The 23,403-nt window shown below is 36.5% G+C and overlaps 1 protein-coding gene across 2 annotated transcripts; it reads left to right on the forward strand.

The window, feature by feature from the left end:
- Window positions 1-7,763: 7,763 nt before the first annotated feature.
- Window positions 7,764-22,770, forward strand: LOC100928568 (zinc finger protein 286A). Of its 2 annotated transcripts, XM_023504122.2 has the most exons (6): window positions 7,764-7,830; window positions 8,447-8,771; window positions 10,302-10,390; window positions 13,015-13,129; window positions 13,576-13,671; window positions 21,226-22,770. In XM_023504122.2, the coding sequence occupies exons 2-6, from the start codon at window positions 8,738-8,740 to the stop codon at window positions 22,437-22,439; spliced, it is 1,548 nt and encodes a 515-aa protein (XP_023359890.1). In that variant the 5' UTR covers window positions 7,764-7,830; window positions 8,447-8,737; the 3' UTR covers window positions 22,440-22,770. The 2 variants fall into 2 exon arrangements, with proteins under 2 accessions (XP_023359890.1, XP_003770717.1); XM_003770669.4 differs by lacking the exon at window positions 7,764-7,830 and having other exon boundaries at window positions 7,843-8,771.
- The last annotated feature ends 633 nt before the right edge of the window (window positions 22,771-23,403 follow it).

A 23,403-nucleotide genomic window follows, 5' to 3' on the forward strand; every position in this document is an offset into this window, starting at 1 on the left:
CGAAGTTTGAATTTTGCTAATGCTCTTTGGGCACACTGGGACACCACTGCATATACTGGTGCATCATATTGCATTTGATCCTCATTTCTTTCATACCTTCCAGCTTTCTGTATTATTTGTTCTAAACTTGTCTGGGAATCTGCAAAGTCTTCACAAGGGAGAGCAGAGGAAGCAGACAGGAGACTTATCTCCTCAGGGAGGGCAGGGGATGAGGGAGAAGGCCATGCCTCCGAGATGGAGGCGACCTTCCCTCTGTTCACTTTCTTTTTCCTCATCTTATCACCGTCTTTTTCCTCAAGGCCATATGTCTCTTTGTTTACTTTCTCATTCCTCATCTTATCCCTGCCCCGTCCTGTTCCATTATATCCATTTCTTGCTTCTTCCTTATTACCTCTTCCTGTGACATCACATCCACCTCCTTCATCTTCCTGTTTACTTCCTGATTCTTAACCATGGCTAACTTCCGCCAGCTCCATTTTATGAACATGGCTGGTCCCAGTGAGTGCTGATTTACTATCCTCATTTGTTTTATAACTCTCAGTTTGCACTTCATCATCTACTTTTAATGGATTGTGGCTTGCACCTCTTACAGTGCCCCCAATCACTTGATAAATGAGATGCTGCTGTTTTGGAATGGCTCCTGGTGTTTCTTCATCATAGGAAGCCATCTGACTACCTACTGCCTCCCAATTTTTAAAAATCCATTTCCAATCCTGCTTGTTTTGTTATTCTATAAGCTTCTTTTCCTCGTACCGTCCTATCTGGGACTCTCACAATAATTTGTCCCATTTCCTAACTTTCTACTCACTAGAGTAGAGAGTTCCGTCTCTCTTCTCACCTGTAGGCCTGCTACAAGGTGAGATCCTAGCCAAAATTATCCCTGTTTGGGTGCCATTTGTCACGTTTCCCCTTTAGGCTACTCTAACTGCCCATCCATTGGGTGGCACGGCTAGGCCACACTTAACCATCTTCAGGCACCAACCCGGATCCCACAGAGACAGACCAACCAAGAGGTAGGGGTGAAGTGAAAGAGAACTTTATTCTTAGATAGCACATATTTATACCCCTATGGATCTGGGGGAAAGGGGAAGTCCTCTAGGAACTTGGAATAACAGGATTGGCCCGAGAAAAGGGAGGGAGGCGTGCTAGGTTTTGAGAGCACTAGGAAGGAGATGTGGTACCTGGGATCAGACACCTCCTCTTGGGGCTATGCTCCATCTCCATGTAGAACTAGCCTGTGCCTTGGTACCTCTCATCTCTCAGGTCCTCCCACATGCTTTGAACTTCATTCCTTCCTCCTAGAGGCTTTTTAACCCTTATAGTATTAATATGAAATTTGGTCTTACATGACCTCTTCTTTGGCATAACTAATGCTTAGTGTGGGCTGTTCCAATACTGATTGCTCCCTCAATAGGTTGCTCAGAGATTGAGTGTGAAGTTCTCTGGGAAATAGAAATGAAAGACATACATTTAAAGCTATAGATACTGTCAACCCTAAATACTTGAGAAAAAACAGATAGTCTTAGATATATTTATTTATCCAGAACATTTATAAATAGTGTCCTATGTAGTTTACTATTCAGAAAACAGTATAAAATTAGAAGCCAGAAAATATGATTAGCAACTATCATTATAGAAAATTCCACTGGATCAGAAGGAAATGACTATGAGAAGGAAATGCAAAGTACAATTGTAGGAGGGGTAGTATAGTTTATATGGCCAAGATATAATAAAGTATGAAGAAGTTATGATTTCCAAACTATTTCTGTAGGCAACTCAAAAGTTTCTATCTTTTTCTTTGAAACTTGATAGTTCAAGGTTGCCTGCAAAATTGATATGACTTTTAAACTATTTCCCTCACTCTATTGGCTTTTCAAGTTCTGTTCTTCCTCTACAACTATGACAAGCAGCTACCTTTGAACATGTCTCATCTCCTCTTTTAATGAACCTTTTGCCTAATATCTTTCTGGATCTTAGTTATCTATCCAATGATAACAGGATAATGCATATTTTTATCTAGGGTCCTTTATATACTTAAAAAAACCAAAAACTTTACAAAAGGTAGGATATACCATATTATTATTAGTCATTTTGAATCACCATGTTTTTTTTCCAATAGTTATAAGCAAAAGACATGTTTAAATGAACTGAATACACTCAGAAACATAACAGCCTTATTTCCATAAAAGAGAGCTTTTGTTAACAAGTTTTTGTCTCCAAGAATGGCAACTACAGATAATACGGTACAGTAACAGATGAAGTGGATTGGAACCTTTATAAGATCCTTCCAACTAGCTGACAGAAGTAGCAGTCTACTACAACTTCAATTTCTACCAAGGGCAAGCTTTACAATTGTGTCACCCAAACCCAAACTGGAATCAAGAGTTTGAAAACCCCAAATCAGGAGGGTAATGATTAGACTTAGTCACAGATCAAGAGCTGCATTCAGAGTTTACAAATCCTCACTACTACTACTACTACTACTAAGTGCTTGCTACTATTAAGATTCTTGATGGACAATACCATTCAATACCCAGGACAAGCAGCAGCAGGACCCCAAACAATACAAATAAGAACCAAAGTCCAGATGTTCCCTCTAGAAGTGCACAGAATCTGGCCTTAACATAGTCTCACTTTGGAAAGAAAGACTGGAATATTACTGTGTTGTAAAAAATGAACTGGTGGATTTAGAAAAATATGGAAAGACAAGAAATAAGGCAGCGTGAAATGAGTAGAACCAAGTGATCATTGTATACAGTAACAGCAATGTTATTAAGAGTTAACTGAATGACTAAGCTATTATGAATAACGTGAATATTCAAATTAGTTGTGGAGGAAAATGCTCCAGAGAAAGAATTGATATATGAAAGAATGTATTATATAGTTCATATGTATATGTATACATACACACACACACACACACACACACACACACACACATATAAAGAATGAACATAGTAGCTGGAAGTACAACCATTTTCAATTCCACAAATCCTCCATATGAATTGACACTTTAAAATCAGCAGACCTTTACAGATGGAAAATAGTAGCTGAGTCCAGCTGAAGTCTAGTGGAACTGATGGGGGGAACCCTGAAACTGTCCTGACTTTGGGGTAAACACTTGAGAAACTCTTTTTGAACTCTGGAGAAACTCTCCTAGCTACATCCTCTATTGAGCTGAGTCCAAGATCACTTCTACTTAGCTCAAACCTAAGTGGTTTCATTTAGCTGGAGATCTAGATTTCTATCTATCCCTATTGAGCTGAAAATTGGCTCAGGACCTCTACCAGTAAGTGGCCTCATCTAGGCCTGGGGGCAGTGACCACACTGAAGGAATCTCATTCAATTCAGATCTCTTTTAAAGAGCAACTTTGGGGCTCACTTCTTTGCAGAGGACCAAAAAGCAGGACCATGCCAGCCCAAGGGACCTCTCCTTGTCATAGCTGCCTTCGAGGACCCCTGTCCACTGAGAAAACACCTTTTTTTCAGCATTAACACTTGTTTATCTTTCTGCCAGGATTCCTGCGCCAACCAGAAGGGGTTCCCACAACTCTCTGCCCTGCACCAAACCTCATCAGAACCTTCAGCACAAACCGGCTGCGCATCTTGTTCAGACCTAAACCCAGGTCAAGAATTTGCATAGTTCAGATCAGCGGATCAGATTTTGCCCCAGGTCAGACCACTTTGGAGCACAGGAAAGCTTTCAGGTCCCCAGCCTGAACTGTCCCTGAGATTCTGGAATAAAACAATACTAAATGTTTCAAGAAAAGAGCAACAGTATTAGCTCAGATATTTTCTCTAGAAGTTCAAAAGAATATGATTGTAACATGAAGTTTAAAGTCAGGGGAAAACAATCCTACTGTAAGCATTGTTATGGTAGCAGGAAAACTCAAGACATTAAAAGACTTCAAAATAACTATAAATAAAGTATCCAAGAAAAACAACCTGAGTCTAAGTTCAATTAATATTCCTGTGAGTGAAGTTTTGGGGAAAATGGGATCTATGGAAGAAAGAATTAGAAAAAAGACAAGAAGCACAAAACCTTACTCAAGCAACAAAATCCTTGAAAATTAGAATGCACCAAACAGAAATCAATAAAACAAGAACTATTAAAATTTAAAAACTAAAAAAAAATACAAGAAAATGTAAGACATCTCATGATAAAAAACAACTGACCTTCGTTCTAGAGAACAATTTAGAACTATGCTTAATCCAGTAGTCTCTCTACTGGGTCTGTATCCCAAAAAGATCATAAAAAAGGGAAAAGGATTCACATGTGCAAAAATGTTTGTAGCAGCCCTTTTTTTTTTTGTAATGACAAGAAACTAGAAACTGAGTGGATGCCCATCTGTTGAGGAATGGCTGGAATAAGTTATGGTGTATAAATGTAATGGAATGTTATTATTCTATAAGTAATGATGAGCAGGATGGTTTCAGAAAAACCTAGAAAAATCTACATGAACTGATACTAAGTGAAATGAGCAGAACCAAGAGAACATTGTACACAGTAAGAAGATATGATGATCAACTGTGATAAATGTAGCTCTTTTCAACAATGTAATAATTCAAGGTGATTCCAATGGACATGTGATAGAAAGTGCTATCTGCATTCAGAGAGAGAGAGAACTATGGAGTCTGGAGTCTGAATGTGAATGAAATCATAGTATTTTCATCTTTTTTTTTTTGTTATTGTTGGTTTGCTTTTTTTTTCTTTCATGTTTTTTCCCTGTTTGATTTGATTTTCTTTTTCTTTTTTTTTTTTTTTTTTGCTCAGCATGACAAATATGAAAATACATTTAGAAGAATTGCACATGTTTAATTTATATTGGATTGCTTGTATCTTAGAAAGGAGGGAGTGGGGAGAGAGGAAGAAAAATTTTGTCCTTTAAGTTTTGAAAAGATGAATGTTGAAAACTACATGTATTTAGAAAAGCAAAATGCTGCTTTAAAAAATTGGCCTGGGAAATTGATAGGAACAGATAATTTCAAAACCAATGGCCTGTAGTGTTCTTCTTTTCTAAAATATAATCATTCTCTGGGAGCAGGTTTCTTGGGGAGCTTCTCTGGAGGCAGCCTTATTTTCAGTTCCAAGTAATAATTACCTCAAGTGCAGCCAGGAGTTAAAATCCAAATCCTTTATTGTTTCTTCCAAAATAGCCCAGGTAGCTTTCTTAGAAGCCTATCTCTCTTCTTGGTTCCAAAAGCTCCTGTTGCTAATCCTTTGCCTCTTCCAGCTTCAGCCTCTCTTCTTCTGAATCCCCCACTCTGCCCAACTGCACTCCTGAGTGAGACTCTTCCTTTTATATGCTCTTTTACTGGTGTGAACTCAAAGGTTAACTCGTCCTCTGAGAGAGTAGGATTGTGACTTGTGAATTTCCCAGACTTGTGAACCTCCCAACTGAATCCTGACTTGTGAATCTAATGCTAATGTGTGAACTAATATGCGAATTCTTAAAAGGTGTGAACTTAAGTACATAAGCATTGTTTCTATCAATTCCAGTGAGTTAGCACTGTGTTTCAAGTTCTGGCCTATAACATTGGCCTATGTGAAAGTCATGATCAAAAAGAGTCTAGACATTCTATTTCAAGAAATCATGTAAGAAAACTCTGGTATCACAAGTCAAAGTATTTGTTACTTGAAAGAAATGTCAAAACGAAAACTTCCTATAACATTGTATCCAAAATCTATAGCTTCCATTTCAAAGAAAAAAATAACTTAACCAGCTAAAAATAAAGAATTCAAGTGACAAGAAACCACATGGAATTTAGCAGACATTACTATTAAACCTAAAATTAAATGAAACCTAAAACACAAACCAGAGGCCTTGGAATATAATGTTTCAGAAGGAAGGAAACATGAATTTATATTTCTGCTGTGCCCAACATTATGATAAGCACTTTGCAAAATTCTCATTTGATCCTTACAATAATCTTGGAAGGTGTTATTAGTATTCTCACTTTACAGCTAAGGAAATTGAGGCAGACAGAGGTTTAGTGATTTGTCCATATAGCTAATAAGTGTCTGTGGTTGAATTTGAACACAAATCTTCCTGAATCCAGGCTCATTCTTCTATCCATTATGCTGCCTACCCACAAAGGAAATAGACTTACAACCTAGAATAATTTATTCAGTGAAACATAATCTTACAAAGAAAAAAAATGTATATTTCATGAAATAGAAATATTCCAAACCTTCCTGATGAAAAGTCTAGAGCTGTGTAAAAACTTTAAAATGCAAATATAATTTAGAGAAACACACAAAGGTAAACCGGGATGAATAATCATAATGACCCAAAAAGGATAAATTGTTTATATTCTAATATGGGAAGATGAAATCTGTATCATCTCTTAACTTTCATCAGGATTAAAGAATGTGTAATCAGAAGACTTAAGTTTAGATGTTCTTATAAAAGAAAAATGGAAAAGGAGAGGGAGAATATATTGGGGGGGGGAGGGGAAGAATTATATGATATACCCAAGGAGAAGTACATATAAAGAAGGGTGGGGAGTAGCTGACATTTGAACCTCATTTATCTAAACTGGTCAAAGAAGTGAAACAATACACACAAATGGTTCTAAAAATTAATTTCACTAAACAGGTAATGGGGCATAGGGGGCATAGGAGAAAAGAGAAATATGGGGCCACAAAGAAGACAACAGATCAAAAAAGAATTGTCTAAAGCAAAGCAAAAACCTTATTATAATTAAAGATGCATGAAAATATTTATAGCAGCTCTTTTGAAAATGGCAAAGAATTGAAAACTGAATGGATGGATGCTCACCAACTGGGCAATGGCTGAAGAACTTATGTCATAAATGTGATAAAAAACTATTGTACTGGAAGAAATAATGAAGGGAATGATTTCAGAGAATCCTAGAAGACTTTTAGGAACTGAAACAGAGTGAAATGAATTGAACCAAATTCATTTGTACAAGTTTACACTATTGTAAGAGTTTTAAAAATCTGAAATACTTAGAATGCTTTGATCAACACAAAAACCAATCAGGGGGTTCATGATGAAAAATATATATAAATACATTCAGAATGCAGATTGTGGCAATTTTTTTTGGACATGGCCAATGCAAGGATTTGTTTTATTTTATTAACCATGTTTGTAACAGGAGTTTTGGATTTTTTTTTTCTTTTTCAATTGGGCAGGGGGCATAAATGGGAAGGAGGGAAGGCATATTTTTATTGAAAAGAACCCAATTATAGAAAAAAAAGTGATTGGAAGGATGAATAAAAGACTTGCCAGGAATCAAAAGATTTTATCAAGACTCCCTTGGTATACTAAGGATGCCTAAAACGCAAGTCCTAAAGAAGAGATGGATTCCAAAGTATCAACAAACAAAGCCTCCAAGAAAAATAAGGCTTGGTAGCACATTTATTCTTGTTTATAAAAATCTAGAATTCTTAACAAAATCAATAATTTTAATTTTATAAATGAAATGGGTATGCTAGAGGAAAGAATTGGAAAATTAGAGCTTTGGGAGTTTAAAATTCATTTAAAACAGGGAAAAGATACAGGGGGTCCTTGTCAAATATTTCCTTATATTGGCAACAGAAAGGCAAAAAGGCGACCCATGTCACCACGGAGCAAGGAGAAAACAGTCACACTGTACTAAAGAGATACAATTAAGAGAAATTGGGAAGCCAGGAGGGTGCAGCGCAGCCCGGGGGAGGATAACGAGGCAGAGATGGAGCCGGGGAGGCGCCGCCCGCGCAGGGTTTGGCAGCAGCAGCCTTCAGAGGTTCGGGATGCGCAGGCGCAAACCCCTCTCAGGCCTGGAAGTCCGTTGTCTTTGTCCATTCTGGAGTCGGCGTGGTAGGTGAGTGTAGAGGCAGCTCTAACCTCATTGCCCGCGCTCCGGCGGGGAGAACGGTGGCCCCCAGCAGGCCCGGGGGCCCGGGGACTTGGCAAGGCAGGGGAGAACCAAGCCGAAAAACACGGGGGTGGGGGAGCGCCCTTGCGGGATTGGGGCCTCAGACCCTTCGCACTCAAGTGGCCCTGCAGCCTGGGGTGTACCGGAAAGTGAATGAGGTCGAATAGCCCCGCCTCCTGACCCCGCTCCCCACACCCTGAGTATCTGAGGGTGTGTTTGTGTGTGTGTACGTGTGTATATGTGTGTGTGACATTTGGGAGAATATCTCCATTTGGGATGGGGGGCGGAGGAAACGGGGAAAGACTTGTGTGGGAAGGTATATTTGTGCTTGGGAGAAGATGGATTTGTCACTGGCCTGCTGTCCCCACCCCTTCCTCCCCCAGGAACTAACTGATCTTCCTAAAATTACGATTGATGGCTTGTTCACTTTCTGGCCATTGTGTTCCTGCATCTCTTGCTTTTCTTTACTCGACTCTAAAGGCCTAATTCTGAATCTGAGGCTACTAGGTACCCCCTGCTTGACCCAGCTCTATCTCTTCCTCCCACTCCCCACCCCCATCAGCAGTCCAAGTCTGGACTCCAGGACCGAATTTCTGTTAGGTGATGAATATTGACAGCTAAAGAGAAGTTAAGTTGCCTCTGATCTCCCAAACACTAAAAAAAACCCATCCCTGAGCACCAAGGTGGAAGCGACCAACTTATGGACTAGAGTCCATCCTAGTAGGAAAGAAAAGTTCTAGCTCCTCAGAGCCCTTGGACAGAGACAAGAGATTCATAGAAGAGAACAGATCCTGGAGCTCAGAGAGATCAAGACTTTGAAGTCCATCAGCAGAGTCCAAAGAGGTGATTGACCATGGAGAAGTCAACTCAAGTGATTGAGGAGGAAGGTGAGAATGGCACTGTAGGTGATAAGTTTAATTTTTTGTAGAAAATGAGAAAACATACTTGAGTAGAGATAATGGGAGAAAGGAAAAATTACTTGGACTTAGTGAACAAAAATGGAGCCTCAATATAAATCTGTTATGTCACAGTATCCATCCCATGTCCTCTTTCCAACTCTTATTTGTACATCAGTTACCTTCTGAAGTCAGAGAGGAAACATCTTTTTCTGTGTTGCTACTGCAGTTGAGCTTAAGGGAGTGACTTATTTATTCTTCTCCTTACTCTGCAAAGATTGTTACCAGTCTGAGGTGCAGCTGATATAACTGGAGGAGTTAAAATTGACTGGGAGTTAAAATTTGACCTAGGTTCAAATCTAATTTTGTCATGTCTTAGCTGTGTAACCTTGAGTGGTTCATTTAGTATCTCTAATAATATCTCTAATAATACCTGTATTACTTACAATATTGTTGTGAAGCTCAAAAGTGATGTCTGAAATTTTGTTGCAGAAAGGTGCTATTTAAAATGTTAGCTGTGATCAATATTATTCTGACATAAAATAAGAGAATTTATATTCCTGATTGTTAAAGCTTTTTTTGGAGCTGTGAATTAATTTTATCTTTACAAAAACACTTAATTTTTTTTTAATCTTTTAACTTAAAAGTATTTTATTTTTCCAATTACATACAAAGATAGTTTTCAACATTTATCTTTATAAGTTTTTGAGTTCCACATTTTTTTCCATAAGCAAATTTACAGTTATGTTAAACATATTTCCATATTAGTCATGTTGTGAATGAAGAATCAACATGGTTAAAAAAACCATAAGAAAAAAATAAAAACAAAAACAAGTAAAAATAGCATACTTCAATTTGCATTCAGACTCCATGGTTCTTTCTCTAAAAATGGTCAGCATTTTCCATCACAACTCCCTTGGAATTATCATGTATTTTATTGCATTGCTGAGCACTGTCTCTCATAGTTGATCATTACACAGTATTGCTATTACTGAAATACAATATTTAATAAAAGAGGCTCCAGTCAAGTGACTGACTTTAGACCCCAGCTAGTGACAGTGTAGAATAGAACTCTCAATTCTCTGTTGAACTCTCAATTCTCTGTTCTACTAGACCAGGTAACCTCAGTAAATTTTCATATTGGTGAAGCCATCCCTTCCCCCCCCCCCAAAAAAAAAACCCTCACACATTGTATAAGCAAGAAAGAACCATAGGATTTTATTTTTAAAGTAAAAATTTTAATTTCCTTATTGAGTCAGGAAGTGAATGAAGCACAGAGAAGTTTACATAGATCTGCAGAGAGAAGTGGAACTTCAGCCTCCTTTATGTTCAATTTCCCAGGACAGAACTTTCCCCTAGATCACTTGCATACATCAGTAACTCTGATGCTGTTTTCTTATCTTCAGAGCAGATGAGGCTAGTTTGTTTCCTTTGATGGAGATCTTATGATAATGGGTTATACATAGTTGGTAATTTAGGGCAACACCATCTTTTCCTAATATACTATTTTTCCTTTCCCAGCTCAGTCTTCTCAGGACTTTTCCTTTCCCCAAGAAAAGAAGACCCAAGAGGTAGAATCAGCTGCTCTTCAACTGACAGCCAGGTCTCATGTAAGTTGAACTTTTTTCCTCCTTTCCCTTCCTCCTCCCCTCTAGAAATGGACTCTTAATTCTCAAAATGTGACTACTTCTCCCCTACTCCCTAGAGTTTCTCTGTCTCAACAGAGATTTAGAGTCTTTATTCTAGGAGATTAACTAATTTATAGGATGTTGGAATTAACAATTCAGGTGATCCATGGGCAACTAGTTGGTGTAGTGGATAGAGCACCAGCCCTGAAATCAGAGGACCTAACTTCAAATTTGGCCTCAGACACTTAACACTTCCTGGCTGTGTGACCTTGGGCAAGTCACTTAACACCAATTGCCTCAGCAAAAAACAAACAAACAATTCACTTTTCCCTATTCCAGGAATGCTGTCATCCTGTAATCTAATTAATTCTCAACTATAGCCATTATTTCTGCCTCCTCTTTGCTGAACCTCATGAAGAATGCTCTCTATTTGCTTAGTATCCTCTCTCAGTTCTTTTGATCTTTCCAACAATTACTTTCACTTAACCAAAATTCATTGAATATCTCACACCTTTATCCTCTGTGCTTAATACTTTTTGTGCATGTTTTAATGCATTTACAAAAATATAAGATATGTATTCATCTAGATCAAAACAATTTCCAGTTCTAAAATGTGTTTTCTCATTCTTTCTTACTATTGCAGAGGAAAAATTTCTTCCTTTCTACTTGTATCATTCTTTTCTACCTTTCAGGTCATTATTATTATCTTCATTGGTAGCCCTCTTGCATAGATAGATTAGCTACATTCTCAACATTATGCTTTCTAGGCTTTTTTTCCCCCTAGAATTCTATTGTGGCTTTTCCTGAAGGTCACTAATGCTTTCTTTGTAGTCCAATCCCTTACCATTTCTCAGGGCATAGCCTTTTGAGTCTTTGACGCATGACTCTTAACTACTTTCCTTAACTTTGGGCACATTGTACTATCTTGATTTTTACAAAGTTCTTTTTCTTGCCATAGCAGAATGCTGTAATCTGGAGGTAGGAATGAAGAAAGATTAGCTTTATTTGAGGATTGAGAATTGTTATGAAAGGGATAAAGGGCATCTAGGATTATAAGAGAGCAGTATTGAATTTAATCAAGTGTGGCCATTAGTCAGGGATCATAGGTAAAAAGAAAAGGAACAAGTATTTAATCTTACTCCTCAGTAAAGGAGAACAAATATGGTGGAAAGTAACTTGGAGCCCATCTATTTTTATATTACATTTGAGGAAGGCAACCTCATTTAAGTAACTTAGTTGGCTAACTTCATATAAGGTAGTGACAAGAAAGATTTGAACTTAAGGAAGCTCTTTGAGAATAAGAATTGCTTCATTCCTATTTTCTTTTCTTTTCTTTCTTTTTTTTTTCCGGCTCCTTAGCCCCCGTACAGTGCCTGGCATATAGGAGGCATTTGCCATATGGCTTTGAATGATCCATATGGTAGGTAAGGAAGTTGTATGCAGAGTTCTGACACCAGTCAATTTTGGAGTCTTGGACATGTGGCTATATTATATAATAATGGGGTCTAACATGTGACCTTGTCAATAATTATTGGGTAGAAGTGAAAAGTCAATAGAATTCAGGAGGTCAAGGAACCATATTTTGTTCTTTAATGCATATTTAGTACTAGCAACATCATTCCCTCCAAAGTAACAGGGAGTCCTTTACCAGACTTTTATATCCTACCTTAGGATATAAGTCATAGCAATGATTCTGGAAAGATTGCTTGTCAGAGGACATTTCAGGTACTCTTGGCTGTTGGAGGCCAAAATGAAGACACAATAACTTGCAGACATGTTCATCTGCTCTTCCACTTTGGATGAGATAAACTTTCTATACTAGGCCATTATCATCAGACTTCTTGCTTTAACTGTCATTGTTACTATCCCTTCTCAATTACTTGAGGTAATTTTTGCAGGTTCAGGCCTTGGAAATACCCTTCTTAATAGTAAAGCATCACTATATTAGCATTTTAGGAAAAAACACCAACTCTGTATATGTAGGTTATTATGGGTAGTGTTATAGAAATTAGTTATGTCCAGCTTTGGACTCAGGGTTTAATTCTTTTGAACCTGGATTCATTACTTCCTTTGCTACCAAACTTTATCTCTACCTTCAACTCAGTCCCAGCCAAGATCATTTTTATACTTCTTCATTTTCTACCTTAAATCCACTTAGACTGATTTTTTTGACTTTGTATATGCCTTGAAATGCTATTCTTTCATGTGTTTTGCTCTTTAAGTCCTACTATCTGCATGAAGCTCTAACCTATCATGATCTCTTTTCTTTCTGAACTGTGTAGCACTTACTTTTCCCAATGCCTGATTTCAGTTTATTTTCCAGTTTCCTGCATTTCTCTTTTCCCTTTAATAGCAATCTTAAGATTTAGAAACCTTATCTCATACTTTAAAAAATAAACATTCTATAGTCTAGCACAAACATATATGCTTGGTTTAGAATATATTACTTAAGAGTAATGTAATAACCACTTCTCATGTATCTTATCTACTTTCCTTACTACTGCTGATTTTACTACTCTTCTAAGAACCATGTAAAATTTATTATTTTTTTTTTGGTGGGGGGGAAGAGTTGACATATTAGCATTAAAATGTGTTTGGTGTTCCAGGAATCAGTGACTTTCAAAGATGTGGCCATGGACTTCACCCCAGAGGAATGGGGACAGCTGGATCCTGCTCAGAGGGATGTCATGCTGGAGAACTATAGGAACCTGGTCTCTTTGTGTAAGGACAGTTCTCCCTTGTAACTCAGAATTTGACTGAGAAATCAGTTGTTTTCATATATGTTTATAGCATCTGAAATGCTTTGCTGGATTTTATTTGGGTTTAATGGATCAGAAATTCCTACCTTCCTCTTTGTCTTTGGGAAAAGATTAACTATCACTGTTCCTGGATCTATAACTTCCCTTTGCCAGGGAATCTCCCCTAAGGAACGAGTACAGATACTTCTGTGGGTGGGAAGTTATCATCTTACAACAAGAAAAGTGAATAAAATCCCTGACTAGTCTTCCCTACCCTCTTTGGAATAGAATTCTAAACACTTTCATCAACCATACCTTTCTCTGGGTCTCCTTCCCTATTGACCAAGAGACTGGGACTGTACCCAGGCCTAGGATGGTTCTTTAGACCCATGACAAATGTCAAAGTCCCATTTCTTTCCCAATGAACAGGGCTTCCAGTTTCCAAACCTGATGGGAATTCTAATTTTGATCAAGGAGAAAATCAATGGATGATGGAGAAAAAAGTCCCAAGAGGCAACTGTTCAGGTAAGCAAGTAAAAAGCAATTGAACTAGAGCATTAAATCATGTCTTCCATTAATGTGAGAATGACAGTTTTGGATTATTATTTTGACTTGCTGTTCTCTTCTTACTCCTGTCTTCTTCCCCATCTCTTTCACTCCTCCTGGTACTGATATCTGTCCTTTCTTACTTCCATATTCAGAAAAGAGAAATCTTCTTTATCTGTTTCTTTCTCAGTTTTGTCTATTCTGTTGCAGATGATTCGCTTTCTTTATCTTTTTTTTTATTCCCTACCTTACAGTCATGCCTACTATATACAGCTTTGTTGAACCTGTAATCTCACTTTTTCCTAATCAAATCTTTTTCTAAGTCCTCAAATTTCTTTATTTCTGATGGTTTGATTCTCCTTCCTATCTTTTACACATACAATGCTAGATATTGCTTTGTTTCTTTTTTATCTTTGTACTTCTCTGATGGCCCTCTCTCCTCTTTTTTGAAAGATCCTCAACAGCCTTTATCTATTTAAATCCTACATATACTTTGGTAGGACAGTAAAGAAAGGAACACGGAGGCAATCATTCGCTTAGGAGAATGATTAATGCAGATTGAGGTGTAAAAGGTTTAGTCTTATAGTGAAAATGGAAAATATTGACCTTTAGAGGCACTTCTCCCAAACATTATGTGACATTATACACTCCTCTTCCCCTCCACCATACTCCCATTCTTCAAAGCTCTGTTTTTCTATATATATGTTAAATCTTATAAAGAGATCTTGTTTTCTTTGACTTTAATAACTGCTCCTTTTGCAGAGTTCATAAAGCTACATTCATATAGAAAAAACTTAAACTCTGTTAAATCGAATCAAAATCCCTTCTATGTTGATGATGACCCTAAAAGTTTGTTTTAAAAATCCTGACTGATCAATCACTTTACATTATATTTCAGTCCTCTATTTCCTCTTGCCTATAAGAATTTGTCTCTCACTGATCCCTCTTCTCCCTTTCCTTCCTATGATTATAATTTCATTTTCTGTATGTGTGTGTGTATTTTTATCAGTTATATTCCAATAGCCTAGGCTAGAAACTTGTTTTTGACTATTCCCTTTCTTTCCTTCTTTACCTCTTATCAATTATTTCTTTGATTCTCCCTTTACTTTATATTTCTAGTGCATTGTTGTATCCTGTATAATTTCCCTTATTCTTGGCTTTAAAAGGTGGAAGTCTTTTACAAGTGCAATCAAGGGATAGGTAGGATTTAAATAAATGGAAAATGTGTCAGGTTATTTTGAGAACCAAACAAGGACTACTCCATATAGCATAACATGATATAATGTGGAATCCTATTTGGTGTAGGTATAGGGGACAGTAAATAGTTAAGCTTGACTGAAATTTGCATAATTTGAAGTATATTTATAAATTATTTATGTGTTTGTTTATACACACACACATACACACACACACACACACACACACACACACACACACACACATGAATGGGCACCAGGATCTTTCAAAACTAGGCAGAAAAACTTATGCTTAATACATACAGCTGCTTCTTCATCCATGTGCCAGGTAGTTTAAAATAGGAAGAAACCAGAGGTAAAAGAGACCAGCTAGATGGCTGATAACAATTTAAATCTTGATGGCCTCAGTAACAGAGGGAATAAAGAAAAAGAGGTCGCTAGGTAGCATAGGTAGAGTGCTAGTATTGGAGTCAGGAGGATACAAGTTCAAATGATGTAGCCTTAACTACTTAGTAGCTATGTGACCATAGGCAAATTCATTAATCTCTGGCTGCCTCAGTTTCTACCATTGTAAGATTGGTTGATAATAGGTTGTTGTGAGAATCAAATGAGGTAAAATTTGTAAATCACTTAGCACAGCGTTTGGTAAATAAAAGGCACATAATAAATACTTGTTTCCTTCCTAATTTGAGAGATAACTCAAAGACAATAATTTGTCTTACATTAGCTTTGAAGCAAAAGAAGGGGGAAAAGGAAAATATTTTACTTTTTGCATCTAGAAAAGTGGGAAAATAATGACATTTTTAAGCTGAGATAAGGAAGTTGTGAAGGCTAGCCACTTTTTAGAGAACAGTGATGTTTAGTTTTGGACGTCTAGAAATCTGTATTGATTACTTTCATTTTATGTTTAGATTTTCAAGGCTAGTATTTCAGATATTTCAGATGATGTTCAGTATAACATCCCAGTTGGAGCAATCGTTAAAAAGAAAAAAACCATCAAAAACTTTGTTGTTGCTAGGAACCTTAAAGACTATTTAGTCCAAACTGTATATTATCAAAAATTTACAACAAATTGTCATATATTTGCTTGAAGACCTCAAAGAAGAAAGAACCTACTACTTACCAAGATCTCCCATTTCTTTTGTTCAGGGAGTTTTGATAGAGAATAATTCTTTTAAGGAAGTTAACTAGATTTAAACTAAATATATTTTTCCCAGGAAAAGACAAGTGCCTTGAAATCACAAAATATTTTGTTTTTCTTCTTTGTATCTCTTACATCTAGCATGATACCTTCTACATAATGAATTCTTAATAGGTATTGCTTGAATTGAATTGGAATTCCACCACTTGGACCTCTGAGGTCAAAAAGACCATATCTAATCCCTCTTTCATGTCATGTCATTTCATATTTGAAGATAGTTGTCTTAATTCTTCTTTCTTCAAGGGTAGGCATTTCTAATTCTTTACAACTTGTTTTTCCTAAAATGTGGTTTCATGAACTGAATACATCATTCCAGAAATAGCCTTATCGAATCAGTCTTTTTGATTGCCTTGTTGCATTAACTTTTATTGTATTTGTTATCATAAGGATGGTTGTAACATAAAACCCCAGATCTTTTTTCACAAGAACTCTTGTTTAACTATACCTTCCCTTGTCCTGTACTTGTGAAATTAATTTTATTAGCCAAGGCATTAAGACTACCTTTGCCTCTACTTATTATTGAAATTGGTTTGCAACATTTTACTAGTCATTTTTGTTCTTTCTTTTCTAATAAAAGCATTGTTTTTCTTGTCAGAGAAAATAAAATAGTTCTGCTTTCTTTTTCTTATACTGTTTGACAGTCTTACCTTTCCATTTTTTACCCAGTTACAACTTTAATAAGACCTTTTTATTGTACTTTATATTTCTGAGAAGATATCTATATTTATAGTGGAATGAAAAATTAGCCCTTGAAATCTGGAAGACTTGGTTAAAATTCTGCTTCTGTCATATATTGTCTGTGTGACCGAGAACAAGTCACAATCTTTTAGTGCCCCATAGCTCTCTAAGATTATAAATTGTGGACACCAATTAAGTAATCTATGTGATGGTACTTATACCTCAGTGCTGCAGTTTGACTTCTATACTGATTGCCTCTGATGTTATAGTTTCTATGTCCTGCAGATCAGTTGAGGAAAGTGGAAGCTCACTGTCTCAACTGCAGGAAAAAACTGAAACTGAACTACTTCCTGCTGCAAATGCTGTAACGAAGCACACAAGTCTGGGCAGATAGTACAGTACAAAACTGATGAAATAGTTGATACAAAATTGGAGAGCAAAGTGAATGATGATCATATAGAGTTGTATTTGATTAGAGGAAAGGCAAAAGACCAGAAAAGCTTTATACTCCACTATTGGCAGTTGTGATATTGAAGTAGAAGACTCTGAATGCAGTATTAAAGAAAGCCTTTTTTTTCTAATTGTATCTGGAACAAATAGTACTATGAAAGGAGAAGAGTATAATTTAGAAGCTATACGCACAGCATATAAGCAGTACTTTAATAGTACCAAAAGTATTTTTAAAAACCTTTAAAAATGGATTGTGAGGAGAGAAATATTACATGATCAGACAATTTTCACATTATATCTAAATATTTCATAAGGCCTGATAGAAGTTTCAGATTTAAATAGCACTGATTATACATTAGTCTTTCTTCATACATCTTGGTATCACTTTTATGCCTGTCCATGTTAAAAAGCATTTCCAGTTTTATTGATAGAAGTATAAGCCTTGCCTTGATCACAGTAGGGGAGAAACTCCCTTCTATTGAACACAGGCATTATATTCAGTGTTTTTCTGGTCAGTAGCTCATGGGAAAATATAGGAGGGGAATTCTCTGCAACTGAAGCACAGAGTCCTTGATTCTCTGGTGAAGGCAAGAAAAATTGCCTGTGAATGAAGATGTAGCTACCAAGAGTTCTAGTTCAAGCCCTGATCAGTAATTTGTGGACCCAAGAGGAAGAGGCGTTTTTTTCTGGAGAAGACAGTGTGTAGCAGGGGAGGCTCTCTGCCCCATCCTATCCATGAAAGTATGGCTGCCAGAAAACATAGTCTCAGTTTTAGTCAGTAGCTTATGAACTAAATAAGGGTAGTCTTGGTTTAGTTGGATTCTAACTGGAAAGGAAAACTCCAAGAGTCATTATAGGAAACTGTTTGTATCGACATTTAACATAACCAGAGGCCTGTGATGAATGTGAAGTAGTTCCAGAGGCTAAGAACACAGACACTGAAACCTAGAGGGAGGAATAGAAAAAGAGAGAGAGGGAAAATAGTCCAGGGGGCAGAAGTAGAAATCCCATATATGGATTTAAGTAATACCTGTCAGATAGAAAAACTGATCTCTGAGCTGAGGGTGGGAGACCACCATCTAGTCAAGGAACCAGCAATGATTGTTTCTTTGTCTGGGGGTTTGAGTAGAATTTGCCCTTGCTTGTCACTGTTACCACCCAACTGCACAATAGTTGGGCCTGTCTCCAGGCACATATTAAGAATTTGGCATATCAATAAGGAATGGCTTTACACTAAGAATCAGAGTAGGAGATAGTTTCCTATTGGAAACATAGGGAAAACCAAAAAGCACTATGTTTCAGGAAGCCACCTAATAAAATTTTCACAACCAAATAAAACTGGATTCCAAGTCAAAGTTGTAAGATGGACCCAGGTTACAAAGTGGAATCTAAGAAACAAAAAGCAGTGCATATTTTCACCATACCATACCAATACTTCATTTTGGGGCACTGGTTGCTTTTCAACCCAGCAATATACTAGATTCAACACTGTGGCTATTCCTAACTTCTTGATATATCAAGGAAATAAACCAGTGGTAAGTTTTAATCATACAAACATAAATATAAATGAAGAATGATGTAGTAATGAAGAATATGATCATTAGGCCCTCTTTTTAGCACTTTGCTGAAAAGTATTAATTGGTTCATTATGTTTCTTCATTTTGTTTAATTAGCTTTAGTAGTGTGCTAAGATTGGACTGAAGATATTCTGTGACTAATTCCAGAGTAAGATCATGAATATCAAGAGTAATAATAGATTGAAAGGAAAACTTGTACAGATGAATTTTAGTCTTTGATTTCAGAAACATACTGTAATTACTTTATCTGCATCACTATGCATTAGTTTAACTTAAAAATATTTTTGTATTTGTTTAATTATTTAAGATGAAAAAACCATACCCAAGTGTCCTTGATCACAAACTTATAAATTCTCCAAAAGTTTTGTCATTTCTTTTTTAACAATCAATTTTTTTTCTTGTGGGCCAAAAGCAGGTTCAGAATAGTAGTTCCCTTTGTACTTTTCTCAGTCTTTAAAAGAATGAAATTATCATTAAAGTAATCAGATAATTTACTATTTGGTCTTTTTTCAGCAAAAAATAAGAACTCCAGAAGATTTCTAGGATAAGTTCCCATCAGTACTACCTCATGCCTTCTTGACCAGAATGCCTCTTAAATGTTTCTTGAACTCATCTCATCTACTCTCTTTATATCTAGTTGGCCCGGTTACAATATTATTTCTGGTTTCTCTCAACATTTTTATCTAGATATTCTTTATCTACTTCTCCCTCAGTTTTAGTTTTTCTCACATGAATATATATTATAATATGCTATTTAGCTATTCATTTTGTCTTTTCTATTCCTTTTTTTAATAAATTTAACTTAAATAAGTAGAAGAGAAAAAGGATTGTAGCTAGAGCTTACAAATCTGTTACATATAGCTTGCTTTAAGTATGTAACAAATTAATGTAATTTTCAGAGCTGTCCCTCATATATTAATTTTGTTCTCTTTTAAAAAATACTTCAATGACCCTCTTTTGTGTGTGTGTTTCTGTGCGACCACTACCCTACTTATAACTTATTCCTACCACCTCCCTCACCAGTAGGGGTAAAAATCTTGTGATATACATAACCAAACAAATTAAGTATTTCATTCTATACCATTTGTCCATCACATCTCTCTGTCAGGAGATGGGTAGTATGGCTTCTGTCCTCTGGTATTATGCTTGAGTGATCAGAGTTCTTTAGTCTTTCCAAAAGCTAATTTTCATTATAATAATGTTTTTGTTAGATTTATCTTAATTCTCCTCCACTTTACCTCAGTTTATAAAGGTTTTTCCAAGTTTCTCTGAAACTATTCCTTTTGTCATTCATCATATGAAATAATGTTTTATTGTATTCATTTAATAATATGTTCAGCTAGTCCTCTTTAGGTACCTCCTTTGAGGATAGGGACTGTTTTTGGTTGCCTTTCCTGTTTAGGGAAGATTTTTGCATTTATTAAATGATTACCAGGTGCTAAGTGTGGGGTATACAAATAGAAAAAATAAACAACCCTTGGTCTTAGAATTTGTCTTCTAATGGATGAAACAACATATGAGATTTTAGTAACAAGTCAAATAGAAAGGTCCCATGGACTTTAGGATGCAGCAACAAAGCTCATTTTAATGCCTCTGAAGTCATTTCTACTGATAATATTTTATAAGTTTTTCATGCTGAAATATTTAGAAGGGCCAAGAACTTTGGTGGCAAAAACTTTGTTTACCTGCAGGAGCATTTACCAGACTGTACCTCCACAGGAATTGCTTCCCAGGAAGTATAATAGATGTAATAAGCATTATATTAAGCACATAATAGTTGCTAAAAGTGTTGCTGTTTCCAGGGCTCTTATCTACAATATCCTAAGCTGTTTCTGTCAATTGAGAGTTATTAGAAGTGACCCTGTTATGAGATGCTAATTAACTAGTGGCAATGAGTCTTTGTGATCCTATTTGGATTTTTCTTGGCAAAAATATTGGAATTGTTTGCCATTTCTCATTTTACAGATGAGAAAACTGATGAGACATTTTAGAGATGAGGCAAACAGGATTAAGTCACATGCCTAGGGTCACACAACCAGTAAGTGTCTGAGTCCAGATTTGAACTCCAGGAAGGTGAATCTTCCTGATTCCAAGCCTGCCATTCTATCTACTGCATCACTAGCTTGTCCTGTGGCAGTGTCCCTTGCCTACCTCATTCAATGTGCTTATCCCATCATCTACACTTACAGCCTTTCTGCTTAGCTAAATTCATTGGATTATCTTAATTCTTATTCTTCCTACTTTCCCAGACATAATCTGATCATTCTTAGTGAATCTAGCCCCCTTCCTTTCTCTTCCATTCCTTTTCTCCCCTCATTCCCATCTCCCTAAGTTACAGGGCTGTAATTAAACTCTAGGTTTTATTTTTAGCTTTGTTAACCCATTTTGTTAGTTTCTTTTTTATGACCTTTGTATTTTTGCCTTCTTTTAGACTGGGATACTAGGTCTGAAAGCAGAGAGTCAGCCTCAATACAGGAAATCTATGAAGAGGAATCATCACAAAGGGTGATGGTGGGAAGAGTCACAGAGGATGATGTTTCCAACTTGGAAGAATGTGAGGACTGGTTAGAGAGACAACAGGAAAATGAGAGACATTTAAGGCAAGTGACAATTGCCCACAAGAAAAACCTTACTAAGGAGAGAGACTTTGAATGTAATACATACTGGAAAAGTTTTAGTCAGAAGTCAATTATTATTAGTCAAGAAAAAGTTCCTACAGGAGAGAAATTGGGTAATTTTGAAAGAAGGACCTTCAAACAAAGCTCTAACCTAGTGAAAAATCAGAGAATCTACAAGGAGAAAAAAGCTTGTAAGTGTAATGAATGTGGAGAATCCTTTAGTTACCATTCAGTGCTTATTCGGCATCAAAGAATTCATACTGGAGAGAAACCATATACATGCAGTAGTTGTGGGAAAGCCTTCAGCCACAAAGCTAACCTCAAAAAGCATTTGAAAACTCATACTAGGTCAAGACTCTATACATGCAATGCATGTGGGAAAACTTTTACTGAGAGCTCAGCTTTTTCTGAACATCAGAAAACACATATTGGAGAGAGACCTTATGAATGTAATGAATGTGGGAAGGCCTTCAGTCGGACTTCACATCTTATTCAGCATAAGATGATTCATACTGGAGAGAAGCCCTATCAATGTAATGAATGTGACAAAGCCTTCATTCATTCCTCAGCTCTTATTAAGCATCAAAGAACTCATACTGGTGAGAAACCTTACACATGTAATGAATGTGGGAAAGCATTCAGTCATTGCTCATCCCTTACTAAACATCAGAGAGTTCATACTGGGGAAAAACCCTATGAATGTAATGAATGTGGGAAGACCTTTAGTCAGAGTACACACCTCGTTCAACATCAGAGAATTCATACTGGAGAGAAACCTTATGAATGCAACGAATGTGGGAAAACCTTTAGCAGAAGTTCAAACTTTGCTAAACATCAGAGAATTCATAGTGGAAAGAAACCCTATGAATGTAACGAATGTGGCAAAGCCTTCATTCATTCATCAGCGCTTATTCAACATCAGAAAACTCACACTGGAGAAAAACCTTATAGATGTAATGAATGTATGAAAACTTTCAAGTGTAGTTCCTCTCTCCTTAGACATCAGAGACTCCATACAGGGGAGTAAGCCCTAGAAAGTAATAATGCAGAGAAACGTTAGAATCCTAAGTAGAACATAAGCTCCTTGAGAACAGGGAGTGTTTAGTTTTTGGTCTCTATCCCTACTATCTGGCAATCTACCTAGACAATACAGTGCCTGGGACATAGCAGGTGCTTAATAAATACTTGTGGGGTTGAACTTGTTATTTTGTTGAATATTTTTACAATCAGGGAAGGAGATCCATAAAATATTGTAAGTTTTTTGAGGCAAAACTTTATATACTTGTTACTTTATTTGTACAGTACATTGTCCAGGTGATGGGTATTTATCATTTAATAAATATCTGTTGATTCATCGATGATAGCATCAAAAGTTTCTGTGTTCTTAGGAAATACATATTAAAGAAAACCTTACAAATAAATAGGAAGTTCACTGCCCAATTCAAGCATCCTTTACTTTAAAGAATGGAAATAATTGGGCTGAGCAACCAAAAACTCAGTCCTTACATTCTTCCTTATCCTCAAATCTGAAGAAGACAAGGAATCTAGGCAGTATTTTTCTCTTGGGCTTGAAGTCATAGAGTCATGAAATGATCATACAATACTAGTGTCTTACATACCATCACCACCACTGTTCCATCAACTAAGAAATAGCTGAGGTCCTGGAAACAATTTTAGGTAAATTTCCTGTAATTTTACTTTTTGTTTTCACTTTAAGAAAGTCTGTTTCATTATAACACTTGTGGATTATCCTTCATAACCTGCAACATTTTGATTAGGGGAACTAGATCAGTATAAGGGAAAGGACCTGGAGAGAGATTAAGGAGTTCAGGGTAGGGAAAAGAGTGCATTGAATTTACTGTTTTGGACCTGTAGCACATGGCAAAAATTTGAAATCAAAGTCTGTGTCCAAGAAAATCAACATAAGATGGCTTTGTCTTAGATGGAAATGAAGTGCTCCTTGTCCTGTATCTGGTTTCCTCAATCAAAAG

The sequence above is a fragment of the Sarcophilus harrisii genome, chromosome 4 (assembly GCF_902635505.1).
Source record: "Sarcophilus harrisii chromosome 4, mSarHar1.11, whole genome shotgun sequence".
Classification (NCBI taxonomy): Eukaryota; Metazoa; Chordata; class Mammalia; order Dasyuromorphia; family Dasyuridae; genus Sarcophilus; species Sarcophilus harrisii.

Coding starts and splice junctions, on each gene's coding strand:
- LOC100928568 (XM_023504122.2), top strand. CDS start 8,738: ATGGAGAAGTCAACTCAAGTGATTGAGGAGGAAG. Junction 10,391..13,014: donor AACTGACAGCCAGGTCTCAT/GTAAGTTGAACT, acceptor TTGGTGTTCCAG/GAATCAGTGACTTTCAAAGA. Junction 13,130..13,575: donor TAGGAACCTGGTCTCTTTGT/GTAAGGACAGTT, acceptor CCCAATGAACAG/GGCTTCCAGTTTCCAAACCT.